The sequence below is a fragment of the Nycticebus coucang genome, chromosome 2 (genome assembly GCF_027406575.1).
Source record: "Nycticebus coucang isolate mNycCou1 chromosome 2, mNycCou1.pri, whole genome shotgun sequence".
Lineage (NCBI taxonomy): Eukaryota > Metazoa > Chordata > Mammalia > Primates > Lorisidae > Nycticebus > Nycticebus coucang.
The window spans coordinates 7,196,633-7,212,201 of record NC_069781.1 but is presented as its reverse complement, the minus strand read 5'-3'; the positions used below and the strand labels follow the sequence as shown (position 1 = coordinate 7,212,201).

The 15,569-nt window shown below is 49.5% G+C and overlaps 1 protein-coding gene across 1 annotated transcript in view; it reads left to right on the top strand.

Moving 5' to 3' along the window:
* Positions 1-971: 971 nt before the first annotated feature.
* The window catches only part of HMCN2 (hemicentin 2), a 141,032-nt gene continuing 126,434 nt past the window's right edge, over positions 972-15,569 (top strand). The window contains exon 1 of the mRNA XM_053559715.1: positions 972-1,288. Coding sequence (XP_053415690.1) covers positions 1,039-1,288 — 250 coding nt within the window. The 5' untranslated portion in view covers positions 972-1,038. The remainder of the gene's footprint in view (positions 1,289-15,569) is intronic.

Sequence of the window (15,569 nt, the reverse complement as noted above, 5' to 3'; positions counted from 1 at the left end):
CTCCGATGGCAAAAAGAGCACTGCTGGAGGGAGCCTTGTCAGGAGGGGGTGGCTGAACCCAGCTCTAGGCAGCACCTCACATACAGTCCACTGTGCTGGAAAAACAGGTGGACAGAGGGGTATCCCCCATTTCCTGGGGTCACCAGATAACCCGTGGCAATGTCTTTTAACACAAAGGAGGCAGCAGAGCTCAGGGCCTTTGGGGGTCTTTCTAGTTCTGGCTTCTAATCCTGTCTTCACTACTTGAGAGCTGAGTGATCTTGGGCAAATGGCTTCACCTCTCTGAGCCTCAGTTTGCCCATCTGTAAAATGGGTTTAGTGTTAGTGTTAGTCCCCCCTCCCCTGCCCCCCGGGTGGCAGCATGCCTGCAGGGAAATAACACCAAAAGTGCTCAGCACATAGACTTAAGTTTGTTGATGATAATAACAGTAATAATTACAGTAACTGGGAAGCCCAGAGCCTTGCAGAGAGAAAAGGTGTTGCAGAGCGTGTGTGTGTGTGCGCGCATGTGTGTGTGTGTAGGGTAGTTACTGAGGGACTGAGTGGAGGAATTGCAAAACCAAGGCCCGCTTTGGTTTGAGCCAGGAGCCGGTGGGGACAAGTCCCCCCCCTCCCATTTCCGCCCCCGCAGTTGGGCGCGCTGTCGGCGGGAGGCGCAGGTGTCCTCTGCGCCCGGCGCGTCCCATCCCAAGCCGCCTTGGCCAGACCCCAGTTCCCTCCTGCCGTCCGCCCGCGTCCTCCGCTAACCTCGGGTCTGGACTGGAGAGCAGGGGCTGGGAAAGTTTGAGTCACAGATGGGGGAACGGAGGAGGCGGGCCCATGACCCTGAACGGAGTGGGTTTTAGGACCCGCCTTCAGCTCCCAGCAGGGGGACCCCGCCACACGCCCCTGTCCCGCGCACTGCCTGTGGCCCGACGGAGCGAGGCACCGCGCTGCAGTCGCGCGTCGGGCGGCCTCTGGGTACACCCGGCCGCCGCACTTGCTCCGACCCGCGTGCCTCCCCCGCAGCCCCTCCGCAGCCGGGCAGCGCTCCGCACCATGGTCGGGGCGCCGCTTCTGCGGCTGCTGATTGCAGTCTCCACTGCGGCGGCAGTGGCCCGCGTGCCCGGGACTGCGCTGCCCCACACCACTGGAGACGCCACCCTGGCCTTTGTCTTCGACGTCACCGGCTCCATGTGGGACGACCTGATGCAGGTGATGGACGGCGCCTCGCGCATTCTGGAGCATACCCTGAGCCGCGGCAGCCAGGCCATCGCCAATTACGCGCTGGTGCCTTTCCACGACCCAGGTAGCGCTCCCCGCGGCCCCGCCGGGCGCCTCGCCGCGGCGCGCACACCTGCCCGCACAGACGGTGCTCCCGGCGCTCCGCCGTCCGCGCGGCGGCAGGGCGGGCGCCTTCTAGACACATTCTCGCTGCGGGGACCCGGGGCACCTGAGGCGGCCCTTCCCTCCCCGGGAAGCTGCTTGCCTCTCGCCCTCACCTCCCGGGTTGGCGCTGTCGGGCTGGAGGCGGGTAGCTTGCAGCGCAGCCCCCTTGGTTGTGAGTCTTCAGCAGGTGACTTCGCCTTCCTGAGCCTTACTGTCCCCATTTGTAAAACGGCGAGAAGTGCCTCTGAAACTGAGATGGTAAAATGAGGCACTCGTGTCCAAGACCTGGGACGCCACGGGCCGTTTAGGGCTTTTACTTTTACTTTTGTTAATTGGAAGAATTCGCCCCTAGCATGTCCTTTGAGAGATAGGCCTTGGAGAGAAATGGGGCACGCCCTGGAGCCCAGAGAGGGGGCGTCTTGCCCCCCGCCTGTCTTCTCTGGGGAGGCAGCAGGTGCGCCGTGAGTCGCGAACGCCTTCACCTGCGAGTTCTCCCCGCCCCGCCCCCGGGAGCGCCTCTCCCCTGCAGGCCGCGCCTCTGCTTGCTTTTCGCTGGGCGTTACAGCAGTCCTCAGAAGGGGTCCCTGGAGATGATCTCACAGCTGAGAGTTCCAGGGAAAAGGGTAGGCTCCCAACCTGGAGTGGCAGGACCGCTTTTCCCCTAATGGTTTTCCGTAGTGAAAATTTTCAAACGCAGTAAAATAGGGAAGAAAGCACATCCAACACCTGTGTGCCCCCACCTAGGTCCTTTGACTTATGTTTTGCTTTATTATATCTCTTGACCATCCACCTCTCTATCCAGAGACTAAAAAAGAGAAAACATTTACAAATTCCTTGCAAACTTGTACTGCAAAGTGCTGAGAGAGTGCGCAGTGACCTGTATGACTGATAAGCCTCTAGGAGAATCCGCACTTTGCTAGTCGCCACATCGTGGTCGCGGGTACTTAAGAAAATGCACAGCAGAGCTCACATGTAGCTCCACGCCATCTTTAGGCTGAGTTTGTTGTCAGCCTGGGGGGACCCTCGCTTCCTACGACTTCTGAGCTTTAAAGAGGCCTGTGACGCAATGCTCAGACTCTGGGACCCTAGAGAAAGGAACTGTCTGGGAACAGCAAATGGACAGTTCCCGTTATGGAATCTGGGGCAACAAAGGTGGGGGGTCGTGAGGAGGTGGGGTCTCAAGTGTGTCCTGGAGCTTAGCTAGGACACAGGTCACCCTCTATCCCTCCAATTCTCCCCCCTCTTTTCTGGATTGTTCTTGGGTTAGAGATCATCAAATGCTCCCTTTTATCTAGAAGTTGGAGAAACAGAGACTTAACACCAATGAGACTTCCCCAAGGCTACCTGCCCAGGTGACATGCTTGAAATGCTTGATTCTGATTGCGGGTAGGATAGCAGCCTTTCAGAGCCAGATGCTGTGTCCTGAGGCCCCACCCTGGGCTTCTGAAGCTTCCCCTGCCACCCCTTCCTGACCACCACCTTCAGAAGCCAGGTTTCTGTCCCCAGCCCTCCTCTCGGGGTGCTGAGTAGGTTCAGCCACCACCCAGAATCAGACACCCAGTCTTCCTGCCTGGTTCCCTGATTTATCTTCCCTGGAGACATGGCAGGTGCAGGCTTGGGGGAGGACCCCACATGAATTGAGGGCCCTATGTGTGTGGAGCCTGAGAGACTCACAGTGTGGAGGGGCCAGCTCTCAAGGAGCTGGCAGCCTGCTGGGGACAGGCCAGGTGGGGAGTAGAGTGACACATGGTGGTGGCTCAGGTACCAGCTTCTGTCCATCAGTCAGGGGAGGGGATGGAAGAAAGTGCCCCTGAGGAAATGTCATGGGAGCAGGGCTCAGAAAACATGAATGTTTACTGGCAGATGCAGGGTGTTGGGCCACTGCAGGATGGAGGGCTCCCTGGGGTGCGTGGAGCACCCTGAGTGAGGGGGGGAGGATGGTCAGGATGGGACAGGTGTGTGGGGGAGCTGGGTGGGCTTAGGAGGAGGCAGGTGGGTGGAGAAGTGGAAGGAGTGAGTGGGCCCCAGCGGGGACTGCAGGGCTGAGGGTTGAAGGACTTGGATTTCCTTGTATGGGCTGTGAGCAGCCACTGAAGGTTTCCGGGCAGTGACTGTGGTTTAGGTTTGGCTGTGTCTTTCTAACCAGCAAATGGAATCCCCCTTTGGTGGAAGAAGAGGTTGAAAAACCCGAGTTTCGCTGACTGTCCCCAGGGCGGCACTGCTGGGAGGGTTTTCTTAAAGGAAGCCGCTACCCTAAACCCCAAGGGGGTACAGGGCAAATCGCACCTGCTTCTGGACTGTCCCTGCTCAGAGGCAAACCAGGACCTGTGCTTCCAAAGGACTTTTAAAGTTTCTAAATAAAAAAAGGTGATTTGTTCCCAAAGTAGAAAAATTAGAAATTTGCTAATTGGTTCACATGGCTGAAAATTTAGGTTGTTTTCAGGTTTTCTTTATTAAAGAACACTCTTGTGTAAATCTTTGCTTCTATGATTGGTTTTTCCGTGGGATTCAGTTCCTCGAAGTGGAATTCCTAGGCCATTTTTAACACAATGAGTGGGAGGGCGACTCTTCAAGCTGTTTTTGAGAACGTTTCAGGAGTTGAAACTTCCACCCAAAGCATTGGAGGGACCAATTTCAGTGCAGCTGCCCCCAACACTGGGAATTAGGATAAGAATTTTTTTTCCTAATTCAAAAGATGGAAAATGATGTTTTCCTGTTTTAATTGCTAGTGAGGTTCAGTGTTTTTCAGGTGTTCAATAGACATTTTGTGTGAATTTAGTCATTTGTAAATTGTCAGTTTCTTGGCTGATTTTTCTTTTGGAGGTTTCAGTGGTTTCGTTTCAGTTGGAATGAGGATTTGGCTTTAGACTGACAATAGTAGTATTTTGTGATAAGTATTTTTCCTGATCTTTTGTCTTTTAGCATTATTTATGATTCCTGATGTTCTGAAGTTTTAAATGTTTATGTAGAGAAATCTATTGATTTTTTTCCCCCTTGGTGATTTCTTCACTTACATGCTTGTAAAGGTTTTTTTCCCCCTCTGTTGCAAAATCAATTTGATAGGTTTTCCAGTCTTTTGTTTGATTTTGTTTCCTCTGTTTCTCTTCGAATTTAATTCTTTAACTTGGAATTAAAAAATTAGAGCATAGTGTAAAAGAGAGTCTACTTCTTCTGGAATAGAATAGTTGTTCAGGTAAAAGATAATCTTTTCTTTTTCATTTATCTGGGTCCTGCCTTTTTCTCAAATTACTTTATCTTTTAGGAATTTATCTGGGCTTTCCCTTCTGTCCCATTCATGACCATTCTTGTGCCAGAAGCAAATTATATTAGTTATAATGGTTTTATAATATGTACTAATAGGGCCAATCCTTCCTCATATTCTTTGTTCTTTAAAAAATTGTAATAAACGATTTTACAACAGGTTTAGATTTACGGAATTATTATGAAGATAGTACAGCTTTTTGATCTTTTTTTAAAGTACTTTTCTACTCTCTTGCACTACAGATGCTCCAGGCTCATCTTAAGTTTTTTTTTTAACTTTATTTATTTATTTTTATTTTTTGCAGTTTTTGGCTGGGGCCGGGTTTGAACCCGCCACCTCTGGTATATGTGGCCAGCACCCTACTCCTTTGAGCCACAGGTGCTGCCCCTCATCTTGAGTATTAATATTTCCTGCCTCAGTCCTTGAATTAGCCATTGGCCCCAAGGAGACCTGGTTCCTTTGCTTGGAAAGTGGTGTTAGAAGCCAAGATCTGGAGCTAAGTGTGCTTGTTGCTACTGAGGTGTCCTTGTTCCTAGATCCTCCCTTAGCTGGTAGGGCAAGAAGGTATATATTACATACCACTGTGTATGTACATGTATCCTTAAGTATCTCTGTCTGTAACTATCTGTATCTATATTAAGCTAAATGTTATTCTGTGTTGATGTTTCCAGTTCTAATTTATTGCCTCATGGATCATCCTAAAGTCCTGGCATTGCTTATCTGTAACCTCCTTGGCTAGCAGTGACTAACTTGGATCTCACCATCCACTATCCATGTTCTTAACGGTTCAGTTCCAGGATACCGAGGGTGCAAAAAAAATGTATACACACTGTAAGAAAGGAAAAAACTGTATTACATTTGTAATACCCAAGTCACATTTGACTTCTCCAATTACAAGAGACACAAGATACAGTATACACGATAACAAACATTATTGGTATAGATTGAGTGTTGTAATTTTAATACAGCTTTTTTCCCTTCTTAAAATGTGTAGGATTTTTTTTGGCACCCTCTGTATATAATCCACATACAGCGATTTCAGAATTGTTGAGCTGCACCCCTGTGGGAAACAGCTTCAGGAACTAGAGTTCAGTTTTCTCGCAAACTTCACTCATTTCCAAAGCTGCTTAGTTCAGCACCTTGTCAGCTTCTCCTTTTTATTCTTATTCATCATTTGTAAAACATTCTTGAGCATTTATTCTTTCAGGTAAAATATATAAAAATTAGTCAACTTCCAAAAAATTTTTTATTGCAACTTTTCTGGGAATGGTGATCAATCTTGATTTGGGGAACGATTATCATTAAAATAAATTCATTTGTTTCCATCCAGCCAGGCAATGCTTCTCCCTCTGTTCACATATTTGTTTCCTTTAGTAAAGATTTAGAGTTTTTTTCTTATAGGTTCCACCCATTTCTTTTAAAGATCATTTCTAAATATTTTGGGTTTTGTTACTGTTTTGCCCTGGATATTTTTTTCCATTACATTTTTTGCAAATGAGTATTGCTAGTATGTTGGAAAGCAATTCGTTTTCATATATTTATTTTCTTTCCAACTTTTTTACTGAAGTTTTTTTTTTAACTAGTTCTAATTTGGGGGGGGGGTGATGTCTTGAGTTTTCTAGGTTGACAGATACAGCCTGTCCTAATTATAATACTGTTGCTTCTTTTCCAACCAAACATTTCATGTATTTCAAATGCCCTGTTTTATTAATGCTTATTGGCTAGGACTTTCAAAACAATACTCAATAACAGTGGTGGCTACAGCCATCCTCATCTTGCTTCTGATTTGACACCATTTGTTGTGGGATATTAGTTCTTGGTTTGAGGTTTTCATTATCAAGTGAAGGAAGATGCTTTCATTCCTAATTTACTAAGGGCTAAAAACCCCCAAAACAAGAAAAGCAAAAACAAAACAAAGAATTCAAACAGAGACGAGTCCTGAATTTTAGCAAGTGACTTTCTGGCTTTTGTTGAGATATTTATAAGCTCTTTCTCCTGTTGACCTGTTAATGTAATATCTTAATTTTAAACTATTTTTGCATTCCTTTCCTAAGGCTTGCCTGGTCTTGAGGGATTATTCTTTAATATAGGAACTGGATTCTAGTTGCCAGTGTTTTGTTTAGGAGTTTTCGTTTCACATGTATAATCAGTAAGTGTTTTTTTTTTTTTCTTTGTACTCTGTCAAGTTTTGGCATCAGGGCTCAGCATTTTTGGTGAACAATCCATTTTATTAGTAAATTATAAAATTAATACATGCTTATAAAACATTTTAATAGACATGCAAACACTTTTAATATTGTGATGTCCTTCCAGACCTTGTGTGTGTGTGCAAATGTGTGTACATTCACTCGTATACATATACACACCTACTTTTAAAAATTATATAGCCGGGCGTTGTGGCGGGCGCCTGTAATCCCAGCTACTTGGGAGACTGAGGCAAGAGAACCACGTAAGCACAAGAGCTGGAGGTTGCTGTGAGCCGTGTGATGCCATGGCACTCTACTGAGGGCAGTAAAGTGAGACTCTGTCTCTACAAAAAAAAAAATTATAGTGGGGGCGGCACCTGTGGCTCAAAGGAGTAGGGCACCAGCCCCATATGCCGGAGATGGTGGGTTCAAAGCCAGCCCCACCAAAAACTGCAGAAAAAAAAATAGCAGAAAGTGTTTTGTAAATTGGATTTTTTATTGTTTCACCAGATTAATATGAGGGTACAAATGATTAGATTACATTGGTTGCATCCGTTAGGTAAAGTCCAAGTTGTAATTGAGCCCTTCACCCAGGAAGTGTGCCATATACCCTTGCATTGTGCCCACCAGGTGAGAGCTTACCAATCCCCCTGCCTCCTCACCTTCGAATTTAATTGTGTTTTTCACTCATTTGGGCATGTAGTTGTTCATCTATTCTTCTTATATTAGTATTCAGTATATTGGACACTTGCTTTTCCATTCTTGTGATGCTTTACTAAGGAGAATATTCTTCAACTCCATCCAGGTTAATATAAAAGATGTAAAGTCTCCATCTTTTTCATGGCTGAATAGTATTCCATGGTATACACGTACCACAGTTTATTGATTCATTCATGTGTTGGTGGACGCTTGAGTTACTTCCATGCCTTGGTGATTATGAACTGAGCTGCGATAACTTTTTTTTCTCCCCGTATAATGTTATAGATCTCTTTCCACATCAGAAAATAGAGATTTTCCCTTTTTTCTTTTTTGAGACAGTTTCACTCTGTTGCCCCAGGTAGAGGGCAGTGGTGTCCTCATAGCTCACAGCAACCTCAAACTCCTGGGCCCAAGTGATCCTTCTGCCTCAGCCTCCTGAGTAGCTGGGACTACAGGCGCCCACCAGGCTAGTTTTTTCTAATTTTGGTAGAGACAGGGTCTCATTCCTGACCTCAAGCAGTCCTCCCACCTCAGCCTTCCGGAGTGCTAGGATCACAGGCAGGAGCCACCATGCCTGGCCCCGCCCACTGTTTTTAGTGACTACATAAGCTGCCGTCAGAAGAATAACCTTAATTTATCCAACCCTCTCCCTGCTGTGGAAAATAAGTTGCTTTCAGCATATTTACAATAAGCACACTCATGTTTGCAAATGTATCTATAGGGTAGATTCCCAAGAATATAATTGCTTTCTTAAACTGTGCCATTTCACCCCTCTGCCCAAAGAGTATGTGACTGCGTGGTCGCCATTGTCCCCATGCCCTTGCCGGCTTCAGGGACGTCACTGTGCCCTTTTTTGCTGATTTTATGGGTGAGAAATGGTGGCTTATTCGACCCCTACCTCTCCAGGTGTCTGTCACCTTCCCGGAGGGAAGAGGTGGTGGCAGGAAGCGTGCAGACGAACTCATTCAGTTCACAGAGTTGCCTGTGAGCCTGGGTGGCTTGGACTCTGATGGTAAGGTCCAGGGTGTGCGTATGTGTGTGTGTGTGTCTTTGACTGTTACCCTGAGTGGCGTTGCTATTAACCAGCCCCTCATCGTGAAACAGAAATGATCAGTCCTTGGTCTCAGGGGAAAATTAACCCCTTAGCCTGGACCCAGGCACTTCTCCTTGGAGGCCGGGAGGACTGAGCGGCCTGTGAGGTGTGAGCTGGATTCGGCACGTCCCTGCCATTCCCAGAGCGCCTGATGGCTGACCAGGAGCATTCTGACTGGGCTGGATAGTGCCTCATTGAAGAGCTTTCTAGGCGTGGATCTCTGCAAGGGATGGTGTTAGGAGAGAGGCAGCCTGGGCTGCCTGTGGGAGGAAAGCCAGAGGGTAAGATGCACTGGGTCTGAGGGTGGGAGGTCACCGAAGGGGCTGGGGGAGTGGTGTGCTAGGTTGGCCTTCACGGCATGAGCCGATCTCGTCCCCAGGGCTCCCTCATGCACCTGTTACCCACTTATTCCATATGTGATCCTTGAGGGCTCGCTTTAGGCAGGCAGAGTGCTGGCTTGCCCTGGTACCCTCAGTCCAGCCAGAAAGGTCCACAGCAAACAGCCAAGATCATAAACATCTAATTTCAGCTGTGGTTGTTCCCAAAATGATGTTTCTTAGGGAGCAACGGTGCGTTGAGGTGGAAAGGAGCTGGCTGGGTGGGAGAGGGTCAGAGCAGGATTGGAAACAGCACCCCAGGTAGAGGGAATAGCAATAACAATGGCCGGGAGGCTGGCAGGAAGGTGGGCCAGAACATTGGTGGACTGAGGATGCTGTCCTCAGGGGTCCAGGAGACAAGGCTGGGGGACAAGGCTCCGAGGATATTTGGCTTCTGGCCTCCTGGACACCAAGGAGGAGGCAGAGAGAGCATCTGGGGCTATTCTGGCCCAGGTGGTTTCTGCCCCATCGTATCTGTCCTTCCAGGGTATCTTCAAGGGAATCATGTTTGCCCAGATGTAGGCTCAGGAGCTGCTGAAATTCTAGCAGGCTCTGCGCCACGTTCTCCAGCCTCTGCCTTTTAGAGACAGCACCCCTCAGCACAACTGAGTCCCAGAGGGGGAAGCACTTTGCCTATGGTAGCAGTGTGTGGGGCCCTGCGCGGTGTCCCTGAAGCTGGGGAAGGGGGCATTGAGTGTCCAGAACTGGCTCCAGCATTCAAGCCCCACTCTGAGAAAGAAGGAGCAAGGGAAACGCAGGCCCCAGGCAGAGTCCTTGACCTCTACGTGAAATCTTCCTGAGACTGGACTCTGGGCCTGGCCACGCCTTGGCTGTCTGCACTGGAACACATGGGGCTGGGTGAGGGGCTGGGCCATTCTGCTCCTCACATGTCTGAGAGAGTCCGGGCTGGCCCCACACCCTCCCATGCTGTTGCCAAGTGGAAAAAACCCGCCTATGGAGAGATGGTTCTAGGCCAGGCTTCTGGGGCTCATATGCTGGAGGGCGGCTCCAGTGGAGCCCAGGTCATGGGTTTAATCATCCCTGTGGTCGGCGGGCTCTGTGCAGATGGACTGCATGCCACATCTGTCCAGCTGGTTAGCAAGTCACGAACCTTCCTTTTCCTCCAGAACAGGACGTGGGATGGGGGAAAGAGTTCTGAGTGTTGGCATCCTCATGGGTGGTTGACAGCGTGTGTCTGGGGTCAGACTGACCCAGGCTGGAGTCCCATTTCTGCTGCTTCTTAAGGAGTTTTTCCTTGGGCAGGTCATTTACCTTGCTGGGCCCTTGATTTTCTCGTCGGTAAAATGAGAATAATATCTAGCAGACTTCATAGGTTGTTGTAAAGCGTTTATGAAGAAATGTGTGTCAGATGCATGGAACAAAATTGGTGCTTAGTAAATATTAAAACAATGGTAACTACCACCACCACCACCATCATTTTCATCACCATCATCACCTTCGCCACCACCATTCTGGGAGGCAGTACGGCCGGTGGCAAAGGGCACGGGCATTGGAGCCACGCATGTGGCTGTTGTATTAAATTGAATAGTGTTCATCCAAAATCATGTCCTTCCTAAGACCTCAGGAGCGCTTGTTTGGAAATAGAGCCATCATCGATGTAATTAGCTAAGTGGAGGTCACACAGGAGAAGGGTGGACCCTTAATACAATGTGAATGGTGTCCTTATAGGAAGTAGAGACGAGACCCAGACACACGGGGGGAAGGCCATGGACAGAGGCAGAGATTGTAGTGATGCATCTGTCAGCCAGCGGACACCAAGAACTGCTGTCACCACCGGACGCTAAGAGAAAGACAGGGAGCAAATTCTCCCTTTGAGCCTTCAGAGAGGGAATGATGATGCCTTGATTTTGACCTTCTGTCCTTTTACACTGTGAGAGAATGAATTTCTTTTTCTTTTTCTTTTCTTTTCTTTTTTTTTTTTTTTTTGAGACAGAGTCTCATGCTGTCACCCTGGGTAGAGTGCTGGGACATCACAGCTCACAGCAACCTCAAACTCTTGGGCTTAAGTGATTCTCCTGCCTCTACCTCCCAAGTAGCTGGGACTACAGGCACCCGCCACAACGCCCGGCTATTTTTTGGTTGCAGCCATCATTGTTGTTTAGCGGGCTGGGCTGGGTTTGAACCCGCCAGCCTCAGTGAGCAGCAGCATCGCCTCAGTGCTGGGAAGGGAAGCACCTTAAGTCGAAAGGCAATTGGGGCTTTTTGTCCAGGGACAGCTCAGCCTGCACAGGGTGAAAGGGACACAGAACAAGGCTTGAGTGACCCCTCTTATAGGTAAACTCCCACGAGGAGAACCCAAGTGTCCTGTCCTGGCACTTCACTCTCCATCCAGTGGGATGGTGGGTCTAGAAATGCTCACCCCACAGACAGCTCCCTGTCCTGGGTGGGGATTCAGTCTGGTGACTGCGATGGAGCAGCAGGTCCCAGGAACGGCAAGTGGAGCTGTGGAGCAGCTTTAATTAACCCCAAGGAGGCATCCTTCTCTCTCACGGCCTGAAGGGGCTAGCCCTCGAATGGCAGGTGGGCAATAAGGAGGATGGGTAGGGAGGAAGCTGTGTACCCCCAGCCCCTTCTCGGCATTGTGGAGGCTGACTCTACCCTGGGAATGAGGAGCAGGCCAGCAGCCGCTCCCAGGGCAGGTTTGGGGGTTATCTGTTCAGAAAAAGCAAAGAAATTAATACCCTCTGTGGGCATGGGTGCAGGTGCGCGGAGTCTGTACTCTCCTGAGACCCTTCTTTGTTGGGAACTCGGGGCAGATGTTTAAAAAGCTTTTGTCTTCGTTCTTTACTGGAGTCTCCTACCTCCAGAGTAGTCACAGATGCCTTCGTTGATCTGGCCACCACTTCCTGGGCATGGCCAGCATCTCAGCACGCCCCACATAATCACATTTAGTTTCCTGCCTTGCTTTGGATCTGTTTCCCAGGGCTGGGGGAGCAGCATCCTGGGGCTCAGGCAGGCCCAGCACTCAGCAGGATTTGCTGAGTATTAACTGTATGCCTGCCATTGGGTTGCAGGCCAAATATAAAGATAAATGAACCTCGCATCCTGACCTGGAACTGCCCAGACAGTGTGGAATTCATTCATATGTTTGTTCACTCACTCATTTCAACAATATTTATTCAATGTTTATTTAAGCACTTCCTCTGTGCCAGACCCTCGGCTCAGAGCTAGGCCCGCCACGGCAAAAGAGAGAGCCTGAATTGCTGCCTGCACAAGGCAGCCTGTCCACCCTGTGCCAGCCTGCCGGAGCCGGGGGCTGTCCTCTCTGGGCCCCAACTCCTCTGTCTTTAATAAGCTCTCTTCTTCCTCAACACTGTTACTTTTGGCCCATAAGTTTGTAGTCAAACTGATTTTTTTTTCCCCCAAGTCAATGCTTGCTGGAGACAGGATGGTGGAGGTTGTGGCAGGCAGAATAACGGTTTCCAAAGATGTCCATGTCCCAATGCACAGAACCTGTAAATATGCTACTTGCTGTGGCAAAGGGACTCTGCAGGGACTTATCCAGGTGGGCCCAAGGCAATCAGAAGGGTCCTTGGAAGAGGGAGGCAGCTGGGGCAGAGTCCCAGGAGACGCAAGGGGTGGGGCTGGGGGAAGATACACAGATACTAGGCTGCTGGCTCTGAAGATAGAGGAAGGGGCTGTGGTCCAAAGACAGGAGGTGAGCTCTTAGAACCTCCACAGGGAACACAGCCCTGCTGACACCTTGATTTTAGGACTTTTGAACTCCATAAATAAATGTCTGTTGCTTTAAGGCACTAAATTTGTAGTCACTTGTTACAGCAGCAGTAAGAAATGGATACAGAGCCCAACCTCAGAATCAAAGCACTGTCTGGCCCAGGGGATCCTTGCTGGCTTCTGACATTTCCAAGGACTTGCATTAGCGAGCGTTTGTCCCTGGCACACGGTGTGCTGGTGGAGTCCTTGGGGGCAGGAAGAGGTTGCTGTCCAGGGAAGCCCAGCCTTGCTGAGGGTGTGGTCTCCCCACACACCTCCCTCTCTCCCAGAGCACAGGGTCCCCTAGGACTACCCGGGTTCTGGGATGCCCAGCCTTAGACAGCGGGGCTGGCAACCTCCCACCCTCAATCACAGAGCTGTCCAGACCGCAGATTTCTCAATTCAGTAAAATTACCAAAAAAAGAAAACAAAACAACAAAACAGAGGGAGCTGACATAGGTGGCCAACATGTGACCTTGCCAAGTAGAACCATGAAACAAAACCCAACTCTCTTTTATTATTAGTGTCCTTCTATGAGCCTTCACCCCACCTGAGAGGAAGCTCATGGAGCACTGACTAAGGGCAGTGGTCCCAATGGACCATATTTGATTTAAGAAGACTCGCTTCGCCAGCCTGTTTGCATGTTGCTGTGAGCAGGGTGGCTGTGATCACTCCAGCACTGGCCCAGCACTGAAAGATACAGAGAGAAGTGGATAGCAGTGAAGGGTCGTGATGGGAAGGCCAGAGCTGACCAGATTCAGAACTAGGCACTGTAGGGACCTTCGTTGGGTTTGTAGGCGGCGGGTGGCAGCTGTGGGTGCCTGGGGGCGGGGGGCGTGTGCCAAACCTGGTGTGAGGGCAGGTCCCTCCAGCATCAGCAGCGGGGAGGCAAACCATCCGGAAATGGGGGGACAGTTACAGGTTACTCAGTTTGCGGCCAGAGGCTTTACACTTAACTTTGCCAAGGACTCAGCCATCCTACTGTGGGAATGTCTCCTTAGGAAACAGCGTGAGTACACAGACGTCCTAATAACGTTGTTCATTATAAAAAATGGAAACAAAACAACATGGGATTGGGTAAGGTCATTACTAGACATTTGACATTCGTACAAAGGAAATATTTCATAGCTATTAAAAGTGAAATAACCGGCATCGAATAACATTATTGCTCTTCTTAGTCAAATAGAATTTGAGGACCTCATGTGGAAGCAAGACCATCTTTGCACCACGGGAGATCCCTGCTGGAGCCAGGCCAATTGCATGTTTATGTCAGCCCCGTTGGTGGCCCGTGCCCCGCATGTGGTGGGTGTGTGTTTACCTACCTGGCCTCGCTGAGCTCTCACAGTGACGATCCTGGCTTAGGAGAGATGGTGGTTCCAGGCCTCATTTAACAGATGAGGAAACTGAGGTTTGGGGCAGGAAAGTGAGCTCTGAGAGGCCCCACACCGGGTGAAGCCAGGATTCCTATCAGATCGGGCTGAGGCCCGGGCTCAGGGCTTAGCTGCTGGGGTGGGGCTGACCTGGTTACTGGAGAGTTCAGAGAAAAGGAGGGAGTAATGCAGAGAAAGGGCCGGGGACTCCGGGGACCCTGGGGCCGACTCTTCCTTGATAATTATGAGGAATTTCTCATAATTCCACAGGCCTCCCTTTCTAAGAACAGCTGAGGTCTGCTGACTGGTTGCCGAGTATGGGAGCTTTTTTAAGGTAGCTGGAATGTAGAATTCCTGAACTAAAAATAGCCCATTATTAGGGTTTACCGAAGATTCGAGTGAAATATTTTCCTAAGAAATCTGATGTCCACACAACCTTCCAAAGTTCCCACTGTGCACACAGCTGTGGAACGCTTTGAAGTCCAGCCCTGCTGTTGGGTGCTGGTGGCATCTTACGTTGGAGGTGGTTGTCCATTACTGCTATTTGAAAAAAGAAGATTTTTATTAGGGAACTTTTCAAATATATACAGAGTAAGTAGAAACGTGAGACAGATCTCCACGTTCTCACCCAGCGTCACTAAATGTAAAACAATCTCGTCACCCTGGTTTCATGTGTGCCTCCCTCCACCCCTGCCCCAGCCATGATCATTTCTGACTGTTCTCCTTTTATGGGGTAAATTGGCATGCTCTGAAATGCGCTCTCTTCGCTGTGCGTCTGACCAGCGAGCCCCTGTGGGACCCACTCGCCATCACAGTCCTGAGCATTTCTGTCTCCTCCCCTCCAAGTCACGCTGCCCGGGCAGCCTCAGGTCTGGTTTTGCTCACCTTAGATTAATTTTGACTGTCCCAGATCTTCCTATAAACGGAACCATACGGCGTGTGCTCCTCCACGTCTGGCTGCTCTGAGCAGCATGTGCCGTGAGCGTCACCCGTGTTGCTGCCCCCATCCGTTCGTTCTGTCTTATGGCCGAGAAGAATCTGGTTATGTGAACACACCACGGCTTGTTTACTCGTTTGCCAACTGATGGACATCTGGCCTGTTTCTAGTTTGGGCCTGTTGTGAATACATTTGCCATGAGCAGTGGAGTGCAAGTCTCGGTGTGCACACGCGTTTTCATTTCTCCCGGGTAAATACCCAGGAGCAGAATGGCTGGGTCGCATGACGGGCGATGTCTGACTTTTTGGGAACTAGCATTGGCTTCCAAAGTGACTGAACTGTTTTGTGCTCCCACCAGCAGTGAGTGAAAGCTCCAGCGGCCCTGTCCTTACCGACACATGGGGTATTCTCTCTCTGTACTGCTTACGGCTGCTCTTTTTAAATGAGCGCAAATACAGGTGGAGTTTCTGGGAGCTTCTACTCTTATTGATCAGTCTGGTGCTGCTTCAGGGCTGTGTACCACAATGGGTTGTTTGCTTCTC